Source organism: Tenrec ecaudatus, chromosome 2 (assembly GCF_050624435.1).
Source record: "Tenrec ecaudatus isolate mTenEca1 chromosome 2, mTenEca1.hap1, whole genome shotgun sequence".
NCBI lineage: Eukaryota > Metazoa > Chordata > Mammalia > Afrosoricida > Tenrecidae > Tenrec > Tenrec ecaudatus.
The window spans coordinates 145,581,772-145,608,827 of record NC_134531.1 but is presented as its reverse complement, the minus strand read 5'-3'; the positions used below and the strand labels follow the sequence as shown (position 1 = coordinate 145,608,827).

Genomic DNA, 27,056 nt, shown 5'->3' with positions numbered 1-27,056 from the left:
CTTCAGCTTTTGGAGAATCTTCCCATGTTGCTCTTTTCATTGGTAGAGGAAAATAAAACAAGGTCTTCACTGGTCATGAATTCATTACTGCTAGCATGATACTGACCCTGCTGTAGGCCAAAGGCAGAGAAAAGTTTCAATAATAAAGATTGAAATACTTAACCAAATCCAAAAACCTCAAATGAGAACAAAAGGTGTTATCAAGGGTTGAGTAGGTTCGTGAGGCAGAATTGTGTGTGGAACCAGTTGGGGGACAGCCTAGTCCACAAAAAGATTGGCTGCAGACATAAATCACTTGTGGTGGGGAGGGAAACAAGCCCAGGAAGGTAAAGGAAGGGTCAGATAGTTATGCAGCAGCATACATGCCCCTATGGAATCTACACAGCCTGTCTTGTAGGCTATGTACAAGACATAAAAAACCTGTTGTCTCCACACATCTCGCCAGCAGGACTGATGCAGCAGGATATCTCTAGTGCAGACGTCACCCCTGGAAAGTCTGCATCCCAGCACCCAATAAACACAAGCACCGGCTCAGTTCTACCATTATTTATTTTTTTAAATATTTTTGAAAAAATATAATTTTTTTACAATATTTTCAACTTAAACACTATTCACACTGAACACGTATGGCAGCTTAACCTACCCAAATATGAAGTTTAAGAAGCCAAAACTGTTCTCGCTTTGTTAAAAGAAAAGTTGTGCTGTAGACTATTGTGATGGTTAACAATGCAAGGAAAAGCACCACTCAACCATAATTTTACAATTTCTTTGCTCAATAGGATTATTGGTTGGTCAAACTTTAAGACTTCACACAGTATGATGTAGAATACTCCTTAGAATATGCAATTCTTAAGTCACATATCTCCGCAGATATATTAGGAGAATTCAACATTTCTGACACAATAACATGCCACCAAAGTCAGCAATAATTTTTTTTCATTACCTGTAACCTCAACAACCAAAGACATGTTTTTAATAAATTATTTCAAATTAACTAGCTGCTCTTCTTAGAAAAGGGGGCTTTTGTTTTTTAATGGGAGCAAATGTAACTGAAATGGGTATTATGAGAATCGAAAAATTTCCTTAGCATTTGGACTTAATTTAGATTTACTAATTCAAAAAAAGGTCTTGGCATTAGCAAGTTGCTAGTTCATCCTAAGGAACCAGTTCAGCATGGAAACAGACAAGAAGGTAAGATTTAGAGGTTAACATTTAATTTGGTACTTTGTCACAACTTGACTGGTGCTTCTTCCCTTGCTGTCTTCACATCAAGCCATGGAAACAATTCTATTTTCAGTAAATGTTTGACAGCTTTTTACTTAATAACAGTCTCAGCACTTTTATTAAGCATGCAAGACTAACAAAACTTTGGCAATGCATAAGTGTAACACAGTGACGAGAGAGCTTTTACAAGTAAGTCTTCTAATACTGCCTTCACAGTGTGGAAATTGTGCTACATCCACCAAAAGAGGGCCCCATCTACTCAAATATTTTAGTACTTCACCCCAGGAACAAACTCCTTTGCATTTGGATTCAGATTGCTCTTGACCTGGAAAATAAGTACATAAAAAAGCACGCTCATTAACAGATGGTTCCAGATACTCAGAAGCATTCAACCCAGATCCACATGCAAAAACATCTTCTACAAAATACAAGAAAAAAAAATTCAAGAACTCAGATCTAAACTTAACCCAAAATCTAAGGCAGGAAAAATAAGAACCAGGTATAAGTGTTATGTATTCTATCAAATTATATCAGCCTTTCTAAAGAGCCAGGAACTGAAACTGTTTGCTTATGTGTTACCAGAAACAAATTATCTGTACAGAAACTAAAAAAAAGACAGTCAATAGGAATCATGGATTTAACTATGTTAACTGACTTTTAAAAATTATCTATACCATGCAAACATGGAAAACAAGTGTGGCAATTATGATTAAAGTGACTTGGAACTGTTTATGGATTGTTTTTACTTTATCTTTGTGAAGAATATGAATTGCTGTCTTCTAATTCCCACAGGAAGGCTGGTATTTAACAAGAAAAGAAAACTACACGGGAAATAGAAGACCTAAGTCTGAATCTCAGCTCTGCCTTTAACTTCCTATGTAACCTGGGCTAAGTCACTCCTTCTGGGAGTTTTTAATCACTTAAAAAAGCGGGAATGAGGCAGAGTCTCTAAGAGCCTTAGAGACCGGCATCAGCATTCTTCCAAAATTCAAATTCTACTTTCTTAAGCGGATGTGTCAGAGGATAGGGAAGAGTAACTAAGAATTTTCCTCTGCCACATCCAGGATTTCAAGTTAAAAGACAAAAATGGAAAGAGGATGGGCCTTCAAGCTCTTCTAAGTGCAGGTATGCTGCAGGCTTTTAAACGGAATCTGACCCTACACATCACTTACTTCAAGCCCAAAGCATTAATATTAAACAGCATGTTAGAGCAATAATTTTAATAGTATAATTGATATACAATCAATTCCTTCAACAGGGCATCGTTTCTGTCCTCCATCAAAGGAAACATATCTATACTTCTAAAGTGTGAAGTTTAAATAAAAAAGCAGTATTCTTGGATGTGCGATCTTTTAGCAGCTACCAAAAAACAAATTCATGGCAAAAAGTCAGCATAATATACATTATGTTCTATATTACGGACTTATACCAGATCCACATTAAAGTTATATATTATGTATCAGGCATTAAAAATTATTTGTGGAGTGATTAAAGTAGCCATATCAAGTATATCCCAAAAAATTCAGCTCAACTGGGTTATCCCAAAAAATTCAGCTCAACTGGGTATCACTTACTGCAACATAGGCGCTATAGCACAGTGCAATTTCAACATTCCCCCAAATGAACATGCCTAGGAGACTGATTTATGCAGGACTGGGTGGAGCTTAGAAACAGACTTTTTCCTCTATTTTTTTTTTTTTTTTAAAGCCAGTCAAATTCAGCAGTGGGGGGGTTTGTATACCAACTTTAGTGACACTAACGTTAATAAGTTCTGAGAACCCACTGCCATCGGACCAGCCCCTCTATTGTTTTAAAGATAATTTTGATGTACAGCCAGGTTAGGAAACTGCTGCTCAGTGAACAGAAGACAAAAGAATAAAAATAACAAGTCCTGTGAGCAAATTCTAGAGAATTCTCTTGCAGAAGCAACTGGAATTGTAAACACAGATAGAAGAACTAACATTCAGGTTTAGTGAAAATTTTGATTTCTGAAAATTATCTTAATTTTAGTGAAGGACATTTGGTTCTAGTCCAGTGCTAAGATTTTGCTATGATAATTCTTGGAGAAACCTTTTACTTCAAAAATACCATCGGCCATGAAATACTGCAAATAACTAAAAAGGCAAGTAGGTAAGTGTCCCTTTTCTGCTCAGAGTTTGTATAAGTCCTTATTGAGTCACAGTTCTAAATGGAGTTAAGTACCTCAACTAAAACCCTGAGCCAGGAAAAGATTTCCAAAAATCCTTTCTGCTGAAATTTTACAAACTTTATCAAGAGTCTAGGGTAAGGTTAAAGAACAAAACCTGTTCATCAAGCCACTTATGTACAGGCAAGTCACTGAACATACTGTGTTTACTTGTATTAATTCTTTAAGATATTTATGTAGCTTTTTTAGTATCACAACTAAAAGCAGTGGCCAGAAGACTGTTTGGTCTAGGACTAGCTCCAGAGCATTGCTAGAAGTCACTCCATGTCGTGAGTAAGACTGGTGGAGGCCTCTGAAGGGAAGAGATGCAGCACTCTTCTTAAACAGATGGTGGCTGGTTTTTCCACTTATAGGTAAGATGAGCTAGGTTTTTAAAAAGAGGAAAAATAACTTTTTACCACAAGATCTTCCAGAGAAGAGCCGTCACTGATAACAAGGTCATTAAATTGGTCCTGGATTTGGTCCATAGTTTGTGGAAGATCTCGAGCTGGAATAAACCACTCATGTTCTTCCTCCTCTTCCAGCATTTCTTGGAAACAGCGTTCAATAAATTCCTCTTCCCATAACTCCTCTTCTATCTGTATTTAAAACAAAAGACAATTTATAGCACAAGTGGTAAGTTGCCACTAGGAACAGCTTAACAATATCTGGAACCAAATAATTTTAAAATGCAAAACCATACTTCCTCCTCTGCTGAGGGGGGAGAAAAGTTTGCCATGAAACCTGAGAAGATCTCTCAAGAGTTTTGCTATCCTGTATTGAACAGGTTATCCTGTTTTTTATTGGTAGTAATGAAGAAATATTAAGGGAGTGGTTCTCATTTAGAGTAAACTGCATCAGAATTGCTTGTGATCACTGTCAAATTATATAAATCCTAATCCACCCCAAAATTAATGAAACTGTCTTTCGGGGGGTTAGGGTGATAACAGGGGGTAAACCAAAGCAAAGAAAGAAAGAAAGAAACCAAAGTAGTTCTCATTGAAATAAGGTAACACCCAGTTTAGCCTTGAACATCCACTCTCAGACGCTGAGATGTCCCCAAAAATCATGGTAAAAAGACAGGAACAGATGCCAGAAACATGGATGAAAGGCAACACTTCTGAGTGCATTAGAGTTGTCTAAAATTTGAAAAATCTGGTATCACAACTTCTCAGGCTACTCATACTAAAAACGTTAGGTGAGAAATAGCAACAACTCTTGCACCTTGGTATAGCTATGTCCAAGTCTCCAATTCCTGAAATCCCTTTATAGTAGTGTAAATCTGATTGGTGTAAAGCAGAAGCTCCCAAACCTGACTGTTCTCTGGAACCATCTAAGAGCTTAAGAAAAAAAGTTTCCCAGGCTCAGGCTCTACCCTAGTATTCCTTACCAGAATTTCTGGGGTTAAGACCCTAAAATAAGCAGTTATACCTAGTTGTAATCTGGTAGTCATCTCATCTTAACACGTAAATATTACAAGCAGTCTTGAGGTGAAGTAAAAACATATTGCTACTAGAGTTCCAGTTCATACATGGAAATGTTTATTCCAAGAAAAATGAGTTTAAACATGCCTCTGTGATTAGTGGATGGCTGCAGACAAGTTCTCTTAGTAATACCCATCTTTTAATCGTGTTAATAAAAATAGTAGCTTCAAATGGAATCTGCTGGGTCAGTTACATTCAAGGCAGAAAGGTCAACTCAGAAAGTTATAGTAACTATGAAAGGAGTCATCTTGATAGACTGGCTCAAAGGAGTGAGGACAGTCATGGGCCATACTAGGAAGAAGTTTCAAGAAAACTAAAAACTGTACTAATGACCAAAAAAAAAAGGCCAGGAAAATGGGTGTGTGAAAATTTTCCATCACAACTATGCACCTGCTCATTCTTCAATAGTATTAAGGGCTGACCAGAGATTTTTAAAAAATCATTTTATTGAGCGTTCTTACAGATATTCCATAATTCAATTAGATCATGCATAATTGTACAATTACTGCCACCATCATTTTCTTTTTAAAATACTTTTATTGGGGCTCTTACATCTCATCACAATCCATACATTCCTCCAGTGTGTCAAGCACATTTGCACATATGCTGCCTTCATCATTTTCAAAGCATTCTTCCCACTTGAGCCCAATATCAGCTCCCCATTTCTTCCCCTTCCCTCACCCCTCCTGAGCCCTTAAGTTATAAATTTTTCCATCATCATTTTCAAAACATTTTTTCTTTCTGAACTCCCTTTTATTCCCCCCCACATCACCCTAGCACCCAGGAACCCTTATTTTTAGGCTGTAGTTATTTTTGCCATATCTTACATTGTCCACTGCATTCATTCCCCTACAATTCTGTGTTTTGTTCCCCTCAAGTGGGGTTATACAGCCATCTTTGCAATTGGTTCTTTATTCCCCCGACTCTCTTCAGGTATCCCTAGGGAATCATTGTTCCAATGACTATTTCTGATGGGCTCATCGGTCTTGGATTTCATGCACTGAACGATATTCATTCTACAATGAGTATTCGCAGGTCTAAGAAGCCTAATAAGGTAATACTAGGACCATAATAGTAAGAGGATGAAATATTAAAGAACTAGAGGATAGTTATGCGTCTCATCAGTGCTATATTGCACCCTGGATTTGTCTTCCCTCCCATATGGCCCTTCTGTGAGGGACTGGCCAATTATCTTACAGGGGGGTTTGGGGTCTGCACTTTGTCTACGCTTTTTCATGTCAATTTGCTTGCTTGTTTCTGAACTTCTCATAGCTATTCCTGTTGACACCTCGTGATCTCACAGGCTGGTGTGCTTCTTCCAGGTGGGCTTTGTTGCTGCCCTGCTAGATGGCCGCTTTTTAAACTAACTATAAGCCTTTAAGAACTCATACACTATATCTTTTGATATCCAGGCACCGTCAGGTTTCTTCACATTTGCTTACGCACCCATTTTGTCTTCAGAGATCGTGTAGGGAAGGTGAGTCTCAACACTGCGCCACATTATTAGAACAAACCATTCTTGTAATGAGGTAAAATTTAAGTAGAGGCCCAAAGTCCATCTGCTTTCTTATTGTATTTACATACATATGTACACATACACACACATTGACTAATACATCTCTTTACATATTTACATATTTTTATACCTATATATGATTATTACTTTCTAGTTCTTTCATTTTCCTTTACTTTCCTCCTGCCCCACCATTATGTTTACCTATTGTTCACCTCTCAGTTATTCATCTTGGATACATTTTAATTGATCATACAATCCTGAATGCTATATCCTTCTCCCTGTAGATTTTCCCTCCCTGTCGTTATTGCCCCTCCATGTCATTATTGCTCCTCCACTCCGCAACCTTCAGTCCCATTGCTCTCTCCTTGGAATTGCTTATCCTGCCTATCGTCTACAGACATCAAGCTGCCTGACCTGAGAGTTTTGTTGAGAAACAAAAATTCCCCTCTCCCTCTACAAGACCTGATCTTGCGCTTTCAACATTGAGTTTTGTTCATAAAACTCAAAGAACATTTAAAAAGGAACACGATTTGAGACCCTTGAGGATACCAAAATTGTTTTGATATTGTGTAAACCAAAGACAATAGAATTCTTGGGGGAAGAATTAGAGATGGAAAGACCACTTTCAGTAGTGTATAGACTTTATTGGAGGATATGTCAAGAAAAAGCATCACATTTAGATACTTTTATTTAGATGATTCTTTATAGGAAATAATAAGCAATTTATCATAGTTAATTTTATTATTGCTGTTTTTATTATTAAAAGATAATTTTATTGGGGGTTCTTACAGTTCTTAGAATAATCATACATCAATTATATCAAGAATATTTGTACATATATTATCATCATTATTTTCTAAACATTTACTTTCTTTTGAGCTCTTGGTATCAGTTCCTCTTCCCACCCGCCAGCCTTGAGACCCCTTGATAAATTATAAATCATTTTCATATTTTACACCAAACCGGTCTCCCCCTGTGGTGTCTGTTGTTCTTCCCCGTGGAGGGGGTGTGGTTATGTGTTGATCATTGCGACGTTTCCCCTCTCCCCTCCTTCCCCCACCCTTCTGGTATCATACTCCCATTCTTGTTGCTGGATTCCGTGTGTCATGAGCTGTTATCTGTACCTGGATTTAGATACTTTTGTTTAATAAACGTTTCTGTGATTTTGTAGCAATCATTTAAATTTACTCTCATAAATAAATAAATCTATTTCATACTTCAGGAACCAGATTAAAAGCTATTTTAGGGAAAAGTATAGTCATGATATTTGAAGAATATAATGAACTAAGAAAAAAAAGGCTATTAAAAACTAACTTGTCTATTGAATTCCTCTTCATTTTCCATCCACATGTACTCTGCAAATGGATTGTCATCTTCATGAGAATGCCCGTTTATAATCACGTCTTCATTGATGATGCTTGGGCTAGTACTGCTACGACTTGGATCTTTCATGGTTGGCGTTAGTTGTCGTTTTAACCTTTTAAGAAGAACAATACAGTTATTATATAGTCAATCATTCTTTCAGGTCCTAGTAAGCATCTATTATTACCAGGTATCTTGGTTGGGTGTTGGAAGCACCTGAGATGCTAAGTGCATAATATTTAAATTGAGAAAAGTATTTCAATGCTTAGAAAATGGCTAAGGACAGCTCATCTCTATCATTAGATGAAAGCTATCAGTATTTTAAATAGAACCTTCAAATCATTATTTTCCCTTGGACAGCCTTGCTTTATAAACAAGTAATGGAGACTTGGTCATCAAGTAATTTTATGAAAAGTCAATTCTACTTTTAAAAATGGCTATTAAGTCAACAACCACAAAAATCTCTTGGGTGTTTTTAGTCCCAAAGTATGACTCTGGATCTTTCCTTTAGAGTTCATTATTTTGTTTTGTTTTTTTCCTGGGTCCATTAATTCCTCCCTATCTGTATGTCCTTATTGTATGCTGAGTTTCAGGTAGGGAATCTCTTTTTTTTTGGGGGGGGGGGGGTTTATAAATATTTTTTTAATTTATTTTAACAATTTATTGGGGCTCATACAATTCTTTTCACAGTTCATACATACACATACATCAATTGTATAAAGCACATCTGTACAGTCTTTGCCCTAATCATTTTTTTCTCTTTTCTTCTTTTACATTTTATTAGGGACTCGGGAATCTCTTTTTGTGTACGCAAAGAAATACCTAATATTGTAGATCTGGTTTCTTAATATTCACTCACTAGTTGATATTATAATTTATCCTAATTGGTCTATTGCAGACTGAAAACTCCAAGCATGAGTTTTCAGACTGTACAATATCCTAACAATTCATTAAGTCTGAAATAGCTAGAAACAATTTACATAAAACAAGAGTCATCTGTACATAAACTCAAGCAGCACAGGGGTGTGTGCTAACAAAAAGAGCACACCGAGTATGACGGGGAGAGTTCAAAACAGGCCAGTCACTCCCAAGTATGCATATTCAAGCAAAATGCTAAAAATGAAAATCTCCCCAATGTGGTTCAGGGAAAAGAATCTTAGCTTTGTGTGTTGTCTGGCCTTTTAATGTTAATCTATAGGTTTATTCTTGGGAAGGCAAAAATTAAAAGATAATCCGCACCCCCAAACAGCTGTTTGTTATTAGGTGCCATTAAGTTGGTTCCAACTCATAAAGACCCTATATACAATAGAATGAAACACTCCCAGGTGCTCACAATTGTTATGCTTCAATCCACTGTTGCAGTCACTGTATCACTCCATTGTTGAAGAGCTACCTCATTTTCAATAACCCTTACTGTTTACAGAATACAAATTTAAATTTAGCCTCTCACCTGGTGAGGTAGGGTGGTTTTATTCGTCCCTACCTATGTAATTTCTCAAATAGTGATGACAATAACACAGGCGTAAATTTTCTAATTTTTAAAAGGTTCTCAATAACTGATACATTCTGTCCCAGCAATTGTTATTTGTATGTGCATGAAAAAGAGGCAGAGGCAGACTGTCTCTCAAGAGTTATGTGGTAATGTCAACAGAAGAAAACATCACTAGGAAATTACACTGTGAAAGCACACAAGGTAGAAAATGGGCAAAGGATATCTTTCATATTTTTATTTATTCATTAAAATTGGATGAGGGCTTTTCATATTAAGTTTTGGATAAATATAAAAATTTTAACCAATACTCATTGTAATTTCAAGCTCATGCTCAACAGAATTACAATTTAAATTTTGCACAAAAAATTGCCTTAAATATTGAGTAGTAGGAATCAATTCTGCCTTGCAACTGGATGAAAATTCACTTGAAGTGTGTATATGAATCAGTAAGCTATCTCAAAGATAACCCAATAATAGCTTTTCATAATTATTTCCCCAACTTATACCCTATAGTTCTCTACTAAAGAAAAACCATAAATCCTATCTTTCAAAAGACCACAGCATCAAAAAATGATAGAAAAGCACTTGACTGGCATTGACATCTTTAGTTAAGTAAAAAAAATAACAGCAAAAGAATTAATGGTTACCACAGAGTACAGGATATTCAAGTACAGGCAATAATCACAGTCAGTTTGGATGGCAAACTATTAGAAGATAGCCAATACATTAAATGCCTGAGCACAAACATCCGACTTACAGACAACTTGTATTTGACCTTGTAGGTTACCTAATTTGTCCACATTTTGGAAAACATGAATCAACCCCTAACTCACATTAAAATTTGTCATCAAAATCATTTTTACTTGTTACACCTGCGAATCAATGAAAAGACTTGGAGCCTTGGACTAACGGTTCATCAAGAACAGTAGGCACCTGATCCAATTTACCTAAAAATGCATCTTGACACACTTAGGAATGGAACTTGTTTGTAACCCAGGGACTGCCTGTATTCAGCTAGAATGAAATAGTTGAGTAGGAACTACCCAGAAATCATCTATTTGAGCAATTTCCAACTGCAGATGAAGTCTGTGGTCTCAACTCACAAAGCTTCTTAAACAAAAAATTCAAGGCATGTACAATGGTTCCTAATAATCAATGGACACTATTTTGCACATTAAACATTATGTCTTAGTGTACCAGCAGTGTTTATTATTTTTTAATGCACTAAAGAAAGCTACACCATATACTGAGAAACATCTGATATACAAATCATACCTACCTGTTCCTACTTAGGTATAATTAGATTTAAAGACAAATTTTGGAAATAAAAAAAGACGACGGATTTTGCAATTTCTATTCTGGGGACTACCTGATAAGCAGAGAAGTGTGTGTGTGCAGTGTTCACACAACATCCAAATTACAGAACATTCTATTTCACAAAACATATTATGGACATTAATGGATGACTGTACCTTTAACTTACTGTATATACCAGCGTACAAGCTGAGTTTTTCAGCACAAAACTGGGGTTCGGCTTATACACGGGTCATAGGTACCCGCTGCCACTCCCCCCAGGTAACGGGAGGTACGCCAGTTATCTCGCGGGTGATTGCCAGTTCTCTGCTGTTCATTCAAAGCCCCGCTGACACTTTGAATGTTTGTTTACTCACATCTAACCAATCAGAGCCATCCTATGACTGTGGATGGCTCCAATTCGCAGAAGCACCCGTAGTGATTCAATTATGCCAGCAGCTGAACTGGTAAGGATGTGTCTGTGGCTACGCTCAGTCTCTCCCCTCTGGTCTCTGTATTCATTTACATCCTGCATCCCCAGCCAGCACAAACTCCACCCCCCTTCTTCCACCCCCCTCCTTCCGGCTAACACGTAGTGGGGGGCAGTAGGCATTACCATGAAAGTTCTTTTTCAAAGTCTTGGTTTTTTATCCTATTAGAAATGGATACTCTTGAACCAAAACAAAACACTGGTCATATGAGGCTGATTTCAAAATGAAGGTGTGTCAAGAGCAGAAGAGAGCAATAACAGTATTGCAAGTAGGGAATTCTGTGTTGACAAAAAGCAAGTGAGGGAGTGGCGGAAAATGAAGGCTGACTTGGAACAGATGCCAAAAGCTAAAAAAGCTCGTTCTGGTTTAACGTCTTTTTATGGGGATCTAGAGAGTGAACTGCATAAATGGGTTATGGAGTGTCGTCAAAATGGTTACTACGTAACATGCAGGCATTGAAAAATGTGCTGTGTCAGCAGGATGGTGTACCTGCTTCATAAATAGGTTTGGCCTACTATGTTTGAGACAAAGAACAAAGATTTCCCAGAAATTGCCACAAGACCTTGAAGAAAAAATTAATGTCATTCCACCACTTATTGTAAAACAAAGAAGGATTTATAATTATGACCTGGCAGACATTGGGAATACGGATGAAACTGCCATGACTTTTGATCTTCCAAGAAACAGAACTGTGGCAAGTTTAGGAGAAAAAAAACCATTTTTCTCAAAACCACAGGAAATGAAAAAAAAAAAAAACTTTACAGTTGTTCTATTATGTCCTGTCATTATTTTTAAAAGAAATACCTTGCCTAAAAAGATCAATTTCCCACCAAGAATTACTGTTCATGCACATGTTAAAGGCTGGATGGATGAAGACGGAACAAAAAAATGGCTGGAAGAAATTTGGAACCAACGACCAGGAGCAGCCTTAAAGAAAAAGCCACCGTTACTTGTTTGGGATATGTTCAGAGCCCACCTATCGGATGACATAAAAAAATTGGTAAAATCTAGTAAAGTTACTTTAGCCGTTATTCCAGGTGGGCTTACATCTGTACTGCAGTCTCTCTCTGGATGTATCTTTGAATAAGCCTTTTAAGACCATGTGCGAAGGATGTGGCATAAAGGGATGTCATCTGGTCAAGCCCAACTAACAAGAGGAGGAAATCTCATGAAGCCTGGCATAGGGTTACTAGCAAAGTGGGTTCGAGATGCATGGGAAGACATTCCAGAAGACACGGTGCGACATGCCTTCCAGAAATGTAGTATTAGTAATGCTATGGATGGCAGTGAAGACTGCGCTTTGTATGAAAATGACAGCAGTGATGGTGATGACGGCCATCTCAGTGACCTCACACCAGCTGAAGCTCTGTAATGGGATATGGATGATGATGAGGAATCCAGTTTTGAAGGATTTTAACTCTTTATATTTTAGCTTGGTTGCTGATTGAGCTCAGGGAATAGTACTCTTAAGGTATCATTGTTGATACCTTATTGTTTTTGCTGAACCTATTTTCCACTTACTGTGCTGGTTTACTAATGTTAAATGACTTGCCATTTTATTTGTTTTTTATTTAAAATATTTAAATACATTTCCCCGCTGATGTCTCAATTTTTAGTAATTTTATTTTCATTTGTTTTGATTATTGAAACTCACCAATAGGTTCTGCATTTTCCATCCTAGGCTTATACTCAAGTAAATCAGTTTTTCTGGTTTCCCAGGTAATAATTAGGTACCTTGGTTTATACTCGGGTCAGCTTACATTCGAGTATATACGATACTTTTAAATAGGTTTCAGTTCACTAAAGTACTTTCTGTATTTACAAATATGATAAACATGTGTATACAAGGCTTTAAAAGTTCATGGAATGGACAACAGAAAAGTGGGTGAAGGAGACATCGGTCAGTGTAAGACATAAAAAAAAAAAGAATTATAAATTATCAAGGGTTCATGAGGGAGGGTGATGGGTAGGGAGGGAGGGAGAAACATGAGAAGCTGATACCAAGGGTTCAAGTAGAAAGAAAATGTTTTGAAAATGATGGCAACAAATGTACAAATGACACACAGATGGATTGTTCTAAGAGTTGTAAAAGTCCTCCATAAAATGATTTTTTAAAAAGTTAATGGAAAAATTTCATCATTTAATTTTATAATGTGCATAGTGCACAAGGAAGCAAACACTTCAGACTGTTTGCAAAAAACAGTTTTTGAAAGTTATTTGCGTGAAATAACCGTATGCGTAATGCAATAAAAATACTTTCCAAAAAAATGAAAAGAAAAACAGTTTTTCCCACACATTGATCAACACAAACTTGTGCAACAATGAATAACCTATTTCAGAAAATTACCAAGTACTTTTTCCCCCACCTTCCTTATTTGATGCAACCAGACGATAAAATAAAAACTAGTGCTTAGCAAAAAGCCAATAAATACATTTAACTATGCCCAATATCACCTCATCAAACAACTGTCTTTGGTCTAGACCTCAAAGACAGTATTAAAGATAGTAAATGAATTTACTTTCAGTTACGCAATACTTGGGAAACAAATCATAATAGAGGCTAACAGAGCAAACTGGAGCCTGGGTACTAATTTTATACCTTAGCTGACAGAGAAGCTGCTTACTAGATTTCTGGCTAAACCAGTTACGTGAAAGTCAGAAAGCTAAATACATCTAATTTTAGAATGGTGACAAACCTATAATCAACTGAGCATCAAGTTGTACTACATGGTAAGATACTGGGTTTTTCATTTTCTCTTTTGACCTGTTCTTAATCCTTCTAGGAGTATCTATTTATAGTGTGCTTTGGGTTTTCCAATTTTTAAAAATTGAAATATAACTCAAATACTATACAACGGATTTTAAAACACATGGTTCAGTGGCTTTTAGTATATTCACAAGATTGTGCAACCATCACTGGCCTTTGTTTCCAGAACATTTTCATCACCCCCCCCCCAAATTAACCCTTTTATCCATCAGCAATCATTCCCTAGCAGGTTCCCTTCCCGCCGCCCCCCCCAGCTCCCAGCAAAGACTAATTTACTTTATGTCTCTCTAGATCTGCATATTATAGCCATTTTTGTTGTCCCAAATGTTCCACTATATAACTATACCACATTTTGTATATTTATAGGTTGATAAGGATTTAGGTTGTATTTTGTGGGTATTATGATTAATACTGCTTGAACACATGTGTAAGCTTTTGTTATGCCCTTTTTATAACCTTAATTATTTTAATATTTATCAACAGAAATATTTTATTTTCTTAATATTCCATTGTCTGCTTACAAGTTATATTTTTAGTATTAATCTCTTAGCCTTGGGATGACAACAAGAACATGATACATGAAGAAAACAAAAGGTCACTAAAAAGATGAAAGGGAGAAAAGTCCAAAGTGAATGTCAGAAAAGATCCTGAAACTTGCTCTTGAAGGTAGAGTAGCTAAAGCAAGTGGAAGAAATGACATTGTTAAAGAGTCGACTAGAACACTCCAAGGGCAGCTCAAGAAGATAAAGTAGAGCATTATAAAGAAGCATGCAAAAACCTGGAGCTGGAAAATCAAAACAGTAGAACACAGTATATCTCAAGTTGAAAGATTGTAAAAAGAAACTCAAACCTTGACTAGCAAGGTTGAGGGATTCCATCGGCAAAATACTGAACAATGCTGGGTACATCAAAAGGAGAAGGAAGGAACACACAGATTCACTATATTAAAAAATATAATGGACTAACAAATATTTTAAGAGGTAGCATATAATGAAGAACCAATGGTATTGAAGAAAGAACTTCAAGTTGCACTGAAGGCATTTCACTGAAGTGAAAATGATAAGAGTTGGCAAAATACACAGTCCAAACTGGACTATATGAAGGTAGATGCCTAAAGTTCCAATAGGCGCAGAAAAGCCTTCAAATAAACGCTTGTCTGCTCAGAGTACTGGGCTGATGGTGAGAGGCAACTTAATACATGGACATCTAAAACAGGAGGAAGATAAATGCATTAAATGGCTTGGTTATAAGGTTTTATGGGTGTTTTCATGGTAAAATTATTAAAACAGGGTACTTAATCCTTCATGTATGAAAGAGGCAATGGCTAGAAGAGACAGTGAGTGGGCCTGAAGCTCAGTGAGTTATTTAGTCACCAAATGACGTTTTGCAGCTGAGCTTGGGTAGGAGAAGGTAGGAGACACACTGATGATTCAGTTGAATGACTGTTGACTGGGTGACTGAACAGCAACCTACTGGGTAATGAGCCACCTCAGAAAAGGAAGGGATGTGTGTATATGTCACTACCTTCAAGAGAGGGAGGTCAGGAGTGGAGTACATTCTTTGGATTCCTAGATCCATTACACAGGAGATACCAGAGATGTGGCAGGCTGCAGAATCAAGAGTTGAGAGTGTTGAAGACCGAACAGTTTCCTTTTAAGAGCTAGGTACCTTTAGGCTGAGGCTTATGGTAGAGTGGTATGTCCTTTGGGCACTGAAGGAACTTTGTAACACAGAACAAGTAGGGTAGTGGCAAATTGGCCAAGTGGCTGAGGTGCCAAAAACCAGAGAAAAGCCTGCCTGTGGGCAAGGATGGAAGAGGTTTTCCTGTTTGAATAACTGTGTCCTGCATTTGTTCTGTTAAATTCCTCATAAACTCTATAATCCTGGTAATATCTGTGAGTTCTATGTGGCTACTGCAATAAATTATCAAGGCCCACCTCCCTGCCCCGCTAAGAAGTACAAAATGCCATGGGAAGAACAGCTGGTGTCAGTAAAGGGAGGGCAGGAAATGTCTGACTTCAGCCTCATCAAATAAATTGCCTTGAGCAATGATGATGCTATATTAATTTCTTTTTCCCTTGTGTAGCTAGGTGGTCGGATGCTACACCCAGGTCATTTCTTTTAACACACAGAGGCAGAGCTTATCAGAAGACTGTGAGAGTTCTGTTTTTGTTCCTGGCATTTAAGGGATCCTCTGTCAAGTCACTAGCTAACTTCCCAGCAAATCAAACAGACTTACCTAATAACACAGGACAAAGAATTAAAAATTAGTTCAGAAAATCCACTAAAGAGCTGTTACTACAACAAGCAGCAACAACAAACTCTGGGAAGAGAGAATATTATTTCCAGTTGCCATATTATAACATCCAAGACATCGTTTTCAACAAAAAACTATGAAGCATACAAAAAAAGAAAGGTATAGCACACACCTAACAAGAACAACAAAACCCGGAAACTGACTGGACTTATAAGAATTATCATCAAACAAGTATGCACTTAAAAGTAATCTAATACAGAAATGAAAAGGGCACTGGGCCTAAATCAATGGCATTGGCACAAGATAAATCGAGATGGAATGGTGATACACTGAAATTTTTAGCAGTGTTAAGCTTTCATGTAGGAATTGTGAGTGGATGTAAGTTTGGTTGTATAGATTGCCACATATAAAGAACCCAGCCCCCCCAAAAAAAGAACCCAGCCAAAATATTTGATGGGTAGTTCTACTCTTGCACATAGGGTTTACAATGTGTCAAAACTGAAAATATTTTATATAAAAATATAAAAGGGAGAGCTGTGCAAGTTCATTTTAAACACACAGAATCTGTAGTCTATAAAAGAAACTGAAAAGGAAGTAACATATTTGGTCATTTGTATTTGGAATAAATAATCAACTACAACTCAATAAAAATAATAACCCAACTAAGAAATTGGCAGACTCTAAATATGAGGTTGAATTTCTCCAAAGATACACAAATGGTCAGTAAGCATATGAAAAGGTGTCCAGCTTCTTAAGTCATCCAGGAAACAAAATAAAAATCATGTAGCAGGATCCCACTTCACCCTCACTAAGATGGTCAAAGTGAAAACAATCAACAGTGTATAGAGGGCGTGGAGAAATCGGACCTCTTGTCCACTGGTGCAGAAACACGAAATGCTGGTACCACTCCAGAAAAGTGGCAGTTTTTAAAAGGTTAAACAGTTACCATCTGACCCAGAAATCCCACTTCTAGGTATAGACCCAAGAAATGAAGACATGTCCATATAAAACCTATACATGAATATTCATATAATTATTCACAAAGTAAATGTATACCCCTATAATGGAATGCTTTTTGGTAATAAAAAGACACAAAGTACTATATATACAACATGGATGAATTCTGCAAGTATTAGGCTAAGTGAAAGAAGCCAGTCACCAAGGGCAATATATTGTAAGATTCCATTTATACAGAATGTTCAAAATAGCTTGTCTCTAGAACAAAAATGAGATTAGTGGTTATCTAGTACAAAGAGGAAAATGGAGTTCACAGCTCAGGAATACAAATTGATTATGATGATAGTAGCATAAGTATGATTATATATGAATTATATCACAATATAGAAAATTTTTTCTTTGATTTTTAAAAAATGTTTTATTAGGGGCTTATACAACTCTTATCACAATCCATACATACATCAATTGTGTAAAGCACATCTGTACATTCATTGCCCTCATCATTTTCATTTTCAAAACATTTGCTCTCGTAAGCCCTTGGCATCAACAGTACTGGTTTTTCCCCTAGGAGTGGAAACTATATAGCTAGAGATACTTTTGCTGTATCTTCTGGGTTTTAAATGGACCTATCAAAAAAATTAAAGCTTATTAAACAAATCCTCAGTTTGATTTTATTCATCAATTCTAATTTTTATTTCAATTTTCTTAATTTTGCTTTCTTCTCTAATCTACTGCCCTTTTCCAGTTATAAACATTTCAATTTTTTACTTAATAAAATTACTTTACCTATTAATTTCTCCCTTAACTCTTGATCAATTTTAAGTATTACAAATTAAACAATTAACACTAAAAGATTATTCAGAATAATGCTTTTCTCAATTTTCAAGTGGTTAAGTTTCTTTGGAAATTAAGTAAAGCATTTTCTGAATAATTTCTGGCTCAGTCCTATTTAAATTGTCCTACCCAAGATTTCCCTAATTTTAAAATACTTTTCTAAATGTTCATGTGATTAAGTTTACTTAAAGAGCACTGGGGCTGCTAACCACAGGCTCACAGTTCAAAACCACCAGCCACTACTTCAAAGATGGTGCTTTCCACTCCCCAAATAAGTTAGTCTGGAAACCCACCAGGGCAGTTCTACCCTATCCTATAAGATTGTCCTATAGGGCCTCTATGAATCAGAATCGACTAGATGGCAGTGAGAGTGAAATTTAAATAATTTCTGGTTTTATTCTGGTTATAAAAAGCTTCATTTAAAAAATTTTTTTAAAGCTTCATTTTTTCAGTATGATTGGTTTGCATACAAGTATGAGGTTTATCCTAAAGAGAAGAACATAGTTTCTATTTCTGAGGTAGAAGAATGAAGTACAAGTAGTCCCAGGGTTACCAACATTCAACTTATGGGTGACCCTTCATAAACTGGCACTGGCTTTTCAATGTTAAATCTGTCTTTCCCTGCATTAAAACAAAGCCAAAGATTGTGATAAGAGTTGCATGAGCCCCCAATAAAATGATTTAAAAAAACAAAGCCAAAACACCAAATCATACATGTCAATATGATACAATCATAGCAACAATCTAGTGCAAAGAATTACCCCCCTGAATTTCTCAGACTATACAGGGCTAAAAGCTTCATCCTGCTTCCTCAGATGAGGCTGGAGGATTCGAACAGCTGACCTAACAGCTCAATGTGTAATTCACGACTTCACCAGGACTCCTCTCTTTTATCTACAAATTCAACAAAGACATACTAGGGAATTGGTCTTATTTGTTACATGGGGATTGCTTACATGTATGTAAATACATGAGGGGGTTTCAAATAGTGTGTGTGTGTGTGTGTGGTGGTGGGGGGAAATGGAATTAAAAGAATGGAATTTTTCAATGAACTTTTTGGAACGCATGTATGTATATATTTTTTAGATACCGTAGAGTAGGTTCTGATTCATGGTGATCCTATGTACAACAGAGTAAAACACTGTCCAATCTTGTGCATTTTTTATACTGTGCTTATGAGTGAGTAACCCCCCAAAATATACATATTTAATTAAAAAATAACCTTGTCATCTTCAAACTACTCTCCATTACACTTAATACTTCTATCAAATCTGCAATTGTATTCTTAGAAACAATTTTCACACTCATCTGTTTGGATGGATGCCAGCACCTTCCTCGTTCTTTCTTTACCTCTTCTACCTAGTGCTCAAATCGCTGTAGTTTCAAGGAAACAAAGAAGTTGCAAAGAGTGAGGTCAGGTGTGTGGGGCAAGGAAAGCATGAGGTTTTTTGTCAAAAACTGGCACACTCAGATGGCTGTGTGAGCAGGTGTATTGTCATGGTGGCAAAACCAGTCTCTGATCTGCCATAAATGAGACCTTTTCTGTTGCACATTGCTATGCAATCTTTTCAGAACCTCTATAAAGAAAGCAAGATTGATTAACAGTCTGACCTGGTGGATTGAACTCTGAATACACGATACCTCTCATCAAACAAACCCAAATGAGCATAGTCTTGATCTTTGATTTCACTTGATGAGCTTTTTTGTTGTTGTTGATGAAGTGACGATGGTATCTTCCACTGACTTAATTGGTTTGGTTTCGGGGTCATAAGAATAGCATCATGTCTCATCATTGGTAATAACTGTGGAAACAAAGTCTGGGTCACTTCAGAGCTGTTCTTTCAAAGCATGGCATGTTTCCACCACTGAGCTCCAAGATAGTCCAGATAACTTCCCCATCTCTTCAATGGTCTGCTGTTGGTCTTCAAGCACAAGTGCACGAATTTTGCTGACATTTTTGTCAGTTTGGAAAGCTGATGGATGTCCAGAATGCGGTTTGTCATTGACATTACACTTTTGAAATGAGAAAACCACTCAAACACTTGAGTTTTTTCCATATTGTTGTCCGTGTAAGTTGTGTTCAACATCACAATTTTCTGTGACATCCCCCCACCGCCCCCCGAGCAAAAAACAAAACTAAACAGATGCATGCTGTTCTCTTGAATCAGTCATCACAAAAAATGAGGTTCAAGCGAGGAAAACTACATTTATGAAAAAATTCACTGTGACCACAGAGAACCTTTCCAGGTGATGCCACAGAATGCACTAATTCAGTTAAGTTGCTCAATGCTAGAGAAATGTGTACTACATAAAAGCTCTGCCCAGCAGTTTTTCATTTTTGTTGTTTGGAGTTTTTTGGGTACCCCTTCATATATTTGAGTCCATTGCTGGAACCACTATGCCAAATACATATTGTCAAGAATCTTCCTTTTTTTTGCTGCCCCTCTACTTTATCAAGCTTGATGTCTTTTCTCCAAGGTCTGATCTCCACCAATATCATGTTCAATGTATATGAAACAAAGTCTCTCCATTTAAGGAGCATTATGGATGAACTTCTTCCAAGAAAGGTTTGTTTGTTCTTATGGCAATCCATGGTACTTTCAATATTCACCAACACCATAATTCAAACGGTTGTTTTTTAGTCTTCTTTATCTAATGTCCAAATTTCACATGCATATGAAGCAATTAAAATACCATGGCTTTGGTCAGGTTCCACTTAGGCCTTGAAGTAGTAACCTGAGGTGGGAAGAGTATGCTTTGAAAATGATGATGGCAGCATATGTGCAAATATGTTTAAGATAATGGATGAATGTATGGATTGTGCTAAGAGATCTAAGAGCCTCCTATAAAAGTATTTAAAAAACAAATCTGAATTTGGATAAGTTGTGACATGCTTTATAATTGTCTCCTTGTCTAGTCACATAAATTTATTTTTAGGGTTTTCTTTTGTTTTTTTTTTTTTAGCCGATGCATGACATTCCATAAGGATGTATCTTATTTAGCCATTTTTTCTCTGAGTAATATTTGATTGTTTCTATTTCTTTTTACTGTTTTAGATAAGGTTGAAATAAACTTGATGTGGAAAAAATTTTTCTTCCTTGCTTTTCAAAATTTGAGTTCTTAAAAACTAAAAAAGTCTTGTGCATAAGATTTGCCTAATGCAATGCATTCTTGATCTCCTGACTGTTGCTTCCATGAGCACAGATTATAGATGCAAGCAAGACACAATCACTAACAACTTTAATCTTTTCTCCATTTATCCTGTTACCTATTGGTGCCGTTGTAAAGATGTTGGTTTTCTTTATATTGAGTCATAATCCATCCTGGAGGCTGCAATCCTTGAGCTTCATCAGAAAGTTCTTTTCACCTCTTCATTTTTAAGAAGATTGTGTCCTCTCTATATCACAGGTGGCTAATATGCCTCCATATAGGTCTATATACTAGGTTGAGCATATATATATACATATATATATATGAAAAATTAAATGTTAAAGAGGTATAGTCAAGTTCTCCACTGCGTAAGGTTTAGTCTGAGAATCTATGTTTTATGGAGGATACTCTTAATAACTGATGTTTCATTTTATGTATTCCTCGAAAACGGCAGGGCGGAGGGAGAAGGTGACAGTCACCACATCTGACCCCTTTGGCTACACAGGGACTAGAATCTATCTCATCAGCTCAAGGCCTACTGTTCACCCATTCACCCTCCATCTTAGTTTATCCTATTCTAACACCAACAGATCCTTGAAGGGCACATCCTTCTCTAACTCATTTTTCCTTATCTCCAGAGATTTTAATAGAAATACTTTCATATTTTGATCCTTCACATCATTATATTTAACTTGCTATTTCAATGTTCATTCTTTTCTAGTATTTATTTAAAAACCTTTTAAATTATGAATTATGTGGTTTTACCTTTAAGGAAATTTTGTATTAAGTAACTTAAATTACTTATCAAACTTCCCAATAACTTGACCTGTCCCACCTTTTTCCTCTTCTCGCTCTTGTAGAATACTATCTTCCCCTTCACCCTAGTTAACCTGTCTACTCTGTGGCCTATTGTTTTTCTTTCCACTCCATTCTGACAACTATTTCTTTGTAATTCTCAATAAAATTCAAATAGTTTTTTTCCCTTTTATTACCCTAGCCTAACACTATCTTCTTATTCCAGTAGACCACTGTGAACGAGGGAGAAACTTTAATAGCAAATATACCATATAATACACTTGTGTAAACGCTGAGTTTTTCAGCCCATTTTAATGCAGTGTTTGTGGTAAAATTAGGTGTCTTGGCTGATATTTGGGTCGGCTTATACTTGAGTATATATGGTATGTATACATAAAAGCAGAAAAAAAGCAGTTGCTTTTGAGTCAACTCTGACGCATGGCACCCTATTGTGTCAGAATAAAATTGGGCTCCATACCTCTCAGTTAGCAGAGGAGGGAAAGGCCTGCCTCTTCTACTTACATGCTTGAGGAAAGTATTGAATTTAGGTCTTAATGTTTAGCAGTACAAAGTAATGATTAAAAGCATGAGCTCTGAAATCAGGCTACCTTTTTATGAGTGACCACAGGCAAGTTATTTAATCTGTGTCTACTAGGTACAGTGGTTAAGCACTCACAGCTAACCAAAAGGTTGGAGGTTTAAATCCATCAACTATTCTATGGGGGTAAGTTGTGGCAGATTGCTTCTGTAAAGATTACTACAGCTTTGGAAACACTATGGGACAGTTCTACTCTCACTTATACTACCATCGTGAGTTGGAATTGACCTGATGGCAATGAGTTTTTAAATTTATGTCTTGTTTATTTTTCTATAAAATGGACAATACTTTAGAATCTGGCATATAACAGTATAGCTTTGTTCTCTGGCATATCACAAAAAGTATTATGGATCTTTGTGTTTTTTTAAACAGTCTCAGCAGGTAAACAAGGCTAGAACAAGGAAACAGGTAAAATTCACTAGCCTTGAACCCGAACAAAACATTATCATAAAAATAAATCCAAGCAAAGGTTATAACCCTAATCATGACTGTTATGTATAAAACCTAATATGAAAGATAAGAAACAGAAGCAATTCAAAACCACTAACCTGCACTATCTAACACACCAGTAAGCTACATGGTGCTATTTAAATTTCAATTACGGGTACACCTTAAACATAAGATATTGCAGTTTTAGTATTCCAGCCTGTTGCTATAAAGCAAATATCACAATAAAGCAAAAGTCTCATTAATTTTTCAATTTTCCAATGCATTTCAGTTACATTTACATGATGCTTTAAACACCAGCTTCAAATCCACCAGCTGTTCTGAGGAAGAAAGATGAGGCTATCTGATAAAGACTGACAGCCTAGGAAACCCTGTATAGGTTTTCTCTAAGTCAAAACTGACATGACCACTGAGGGTTTTGGTACTATTAGTATACAATAATAGTATACTTTGACAATCACTAAGTGAGCATATGCTGCTGTTAAAATAGCACCAATAGACTTGCTCAAAACAGGGTTTCCTAAAACCTATTTGTAAATAACGTAGCACCTGTAACGTGCAATAAAAAGAGGAATGCTTGTAATTAAAATCATTACAATTGAAAAGGCAAATTCTCCATCAGCAGCTGTATTTCAAATGCTCAAGAGCCACAGCTACCTACCTTGTTGGACAGCACTGTTCTACATAATAGTATTAAGAAGAAGAAAAGAAGCAACTATTGGAATTGAACCTTAGGTTAGATCTACCGCAAACAATCGATGTACCGGTGTGACAGTATGGTCCAGATCACAAAGGTGATGACTCGGACAATTTTAATATTGAACCTGAGTCAGAAGTAGTAAGTTTAACTTCAAGATATGCCAATAACTATGCAACTGTCAGGACTATGGGCAGAAACCACAACAGCTGGGTGACTGGATTTGCATTCCACTGCTTCTTAGCTGGATGACATAGGCAAGTTAGTTAATAGCGCTGGTTTTTATCATCACTCGAAAGTATTACTGACCTCTGACGCAGCGGTTCTCAACCTTCCCAATGCTGTGACCCTTTCATACAGTTCCTCATGTGATGCTGACCCCAACCATATAATTATTTTCATTGCTACTTCTTAACTGTACTTTTGCTACTGTTATGAATTGGGCCACCCCAATGAAAGGGTCGTTCGACCCCCAAAGGAGTTGCGACCCACAGGTTGAGAACCACTGCTCTAAAAGATGTTAAGAGGGGGTAGGATTAGTAAAAGCACAATACTATGTAAGTATTTACTAAATAAACACAAATTTCTCTCATTTCTATTTCTCAATCTCAAAGTGGGCAAAGATGTAATTTGCCTACCTAACAGGCTGATGATAATGAACACACACATTATTTTGTAAATTTTATGACATAAAAGCATAAAGTTATTAGACTACATGGTAGGTCCATGCTCTTATTTTCATCTCCCACATTTGTCAAACTACTGTGCTAACCAGATATTTATAAACATTTAAATTTTCAAAAAAAAATTTTTAATTTTCATTCATTAAAATGAGACTCATAAAATGATGAACATGGATAAGGTACAGAATACGTATTTAAGGAAAAGTATGCTATAAACTTGCGCTGTCCCAAAGATGGCAGAAATCATTTAGCGCAATTGAGCTTTACAGAAGCAATGCTATAACAAAAATGTTCAAATTCCCAAACCTTTAGCCATTTTCCCTCTCATAAGAAACCGAGAGTTAAAGTAAGTTTGACATTGCCTATCTGTATTAATAGGAAGCCTGGTGGTGCCGTGGTTAAGATCTGGGCTGCTCATCTCCAGTCAGCAGCTGGAAAACACCAACTCCTCCATGGGAGAAAGGTGGGACTTTCAACAACTATAAAAGCATTAATCTTGATCGTGATAAGAGCTGTACAAGCCCCCAAATTGATTAAAATTTTTAAAAAAGCATTAGTCTTGAAAATTCATAGGGCAATTCTACCCTGTCCTATAGGGTCACTATGAATCAGCATGGAGTCCATTGCAATGAGTTTGGGTTTTTTTGTTTACTTTTATTGGCAATAAAAACATACTTTTGAGAAATAGTTCAAAATCAGTAAGTAACAACAAAAAAGATCTAATTTGCTGCAAGTATCGTGACTTACACAAACCTGAAGTCAAACAACAAAACAGCAAACACGATGGTCTCTTTGAAATCTTTCCCCCTTTAAAATCTCTTTGGGATCCTTTTTCTACTTACAAACAAAAGGTAGCAGATTAAACGTCAATGGCTGTTTAATGAAAATGCAATCTACCCAACTACTCAAATGCAATTTGTGATGGGATCAGCCATCAGTTATCAAGTGGTTGAAATTGTGAAAGGCTGTCAGCTACATTAAGGTTTCCTCCAAAATAAGCTGAAAGCCATATACTATCTTATCCATGAGGTGACAAGGTCGGAAAACCAGGAAAAAAAGAGAAAAGGTCCACCTCGAGTCATATATATGTATGTGTGTGTGTACATATACATATACATATAGAATCACTGCTGTTAGTTTAATTTTTAAAACAAAACTTCGCCAAGTCTTTATTTTGCGGGAGGGGATATAAGCATAAATTATTAGAAAGGAATTAGGAGGCAAGACAAGACTATCAAAAACTCTTAATTGGATCTAATTCAAGTCGGCCGGGAGTAGGGGTCCCCAGGAGCATAGAGCAAGGAAAGTTGCTATCTGGCACCTGGATACAAATGTCATCTATCTGGATACAAATACTAAAAATGACGAGTAGAGACGGTTAAGAACAGAGTCAGAAAGACACAGGCCCGCTGACGGCTGCACGACGCTCCCCCAGGTTGCTCGCCTGGCCGCCGGTCGTCCCCTCATTTTAGGCAGCACACCGCCCCCCACAGCCCCAAGCTGAGGAAAGAGCGCGCACGCGCAGCGAACAGGGGGTGCGCGTGGCGACGCGCAGGCGTAAACTGGGCAGAAACAATGAGCTTTGTTGCCGAGGCGGCTACGGGGGGCCAAAGGAAGGTAGAGGGATGGGGAAGGAATGGAGAAGGAAGAAAGGGTTTGAAAAAGGGTGAGGGCACGGGAGAAAGTGCTATCCCGGCAACCCCTGCGCGCCACGGAAGCCCCGGATAGAAAGCGGCCAGAACCAAATCATATGTAATAATGACAATGAGAAAAAAACCCAACGGCCATTTGTTAAAGAAAAGAGACTAAGTCAGCCTAAGCTGGTCCCTCAGGCTAGGCGAAAGAAACAACGGAGAGCAAATGGGGAACCAGTAGCTAACTACCCGCGGGGACCCTCTAGGCCCCTCAGGTGTCTCCCAGGCACTGATCCTCGGTCGCCAGGGCCGTCAGGCCCTTCCTGCTGCTCCGCCCGAAGGGACCCCCTCACCCAGTGCACGGAAGCGGGGACGGCAGCCAACGAATCCTGTCGGCCTCCGCGGATCTCCACAGGCAGCGCCGCTCCCCCGCTCGTCGTGCGCTTCGCCCGCCACCTCCCTTCTCCAGACCAAACAAACACCCCAGCCCGGAAGTGACTTCACTTCCGCTGCCTGCAGCCCCGCCCCCTCGTTCTGTCAGCGTAGCGGTCGGTATCCACTGGAGAGCGCGCGAGAGAACGTGCGACCCCAGATTTCTGCGTCCTTGGAGCTGCACACGTGTGCACGCGCAGCCGCTTTTCCCGCAGGATACACAGTGGTTCTCTCTGTGGGGCGGGGCCAAAGTCCCTACACCAGCCCCACCGACGTGAATGAGAACCGACAGACAGACCCCTGACAAGTATGGGGAGCCACACACCCAGTTTATACCAAATAGAGGTTTAGGGAATGACATTATACCCATACACCGAGCGCCACGCACCCCAAATGAGTGTCACATCCTGGTGTCCTGACAAGTCGTAATATGCTCGAGATGTATTCATTACCTGCCCTCAAACACGCATAGGGACACACAATTGAACATTACACATAGACCCAAGAGATGAACTGGCTTTAAGCAGTATCTGGGATATTCTGCGGCTAAGGGAAGAAATGCCCTGTCCATGGACAAGATAGCTTTAGACTACACGAGCCTGTACACTTCACATTTATTATTCATGCTTGCTTGCTTTGCCTTAATTGGCAAGCCCCAAATTGCACTCTTAGTGAAATAAAACATAGAAGCTGTCATTGAGTCAATTTCAACTCCAAGCGAGAAAACTCCCCACGTAGGTTTCTGAGAAGAAAATCTT

The 27,056-nt window shown here is 37.6% G+C and overlaps 1 protein-coding gene across 1 annotated transcript; it reads right to left on the bottom strand.

Moving 5' to 3' along the window:
- Positions 1-531: 531 nt before the first annotated feature.
- On the bottom strand, positions 532-26,372 carry PAIP2 (poly(A) binding protein interacting protein 2). The gene is made up of 4 exons (XM_075541635.1): positions 26,220-26,372; positions 7,724-7,886; positions 3,829-4,008; positions 532-1,549 (listed from the first exon to the last, which is right to left on the bottom strand). The coding sequence occupies exons 2-4, from the start codon at positions 7,859-7,861 to the stop codon at positions 1,493-1,495; spliced, it is 375 nt and encodes a 124-aa protein (XP_075397750.1). The 5' UTR covers positions 7,862-7,886; positions 26,220-26,372; the 3' UTR covers positions 532-1,492.
- Between the last annotated feature and the right edge of the window lie 684 nt (positions 26,373-27,056).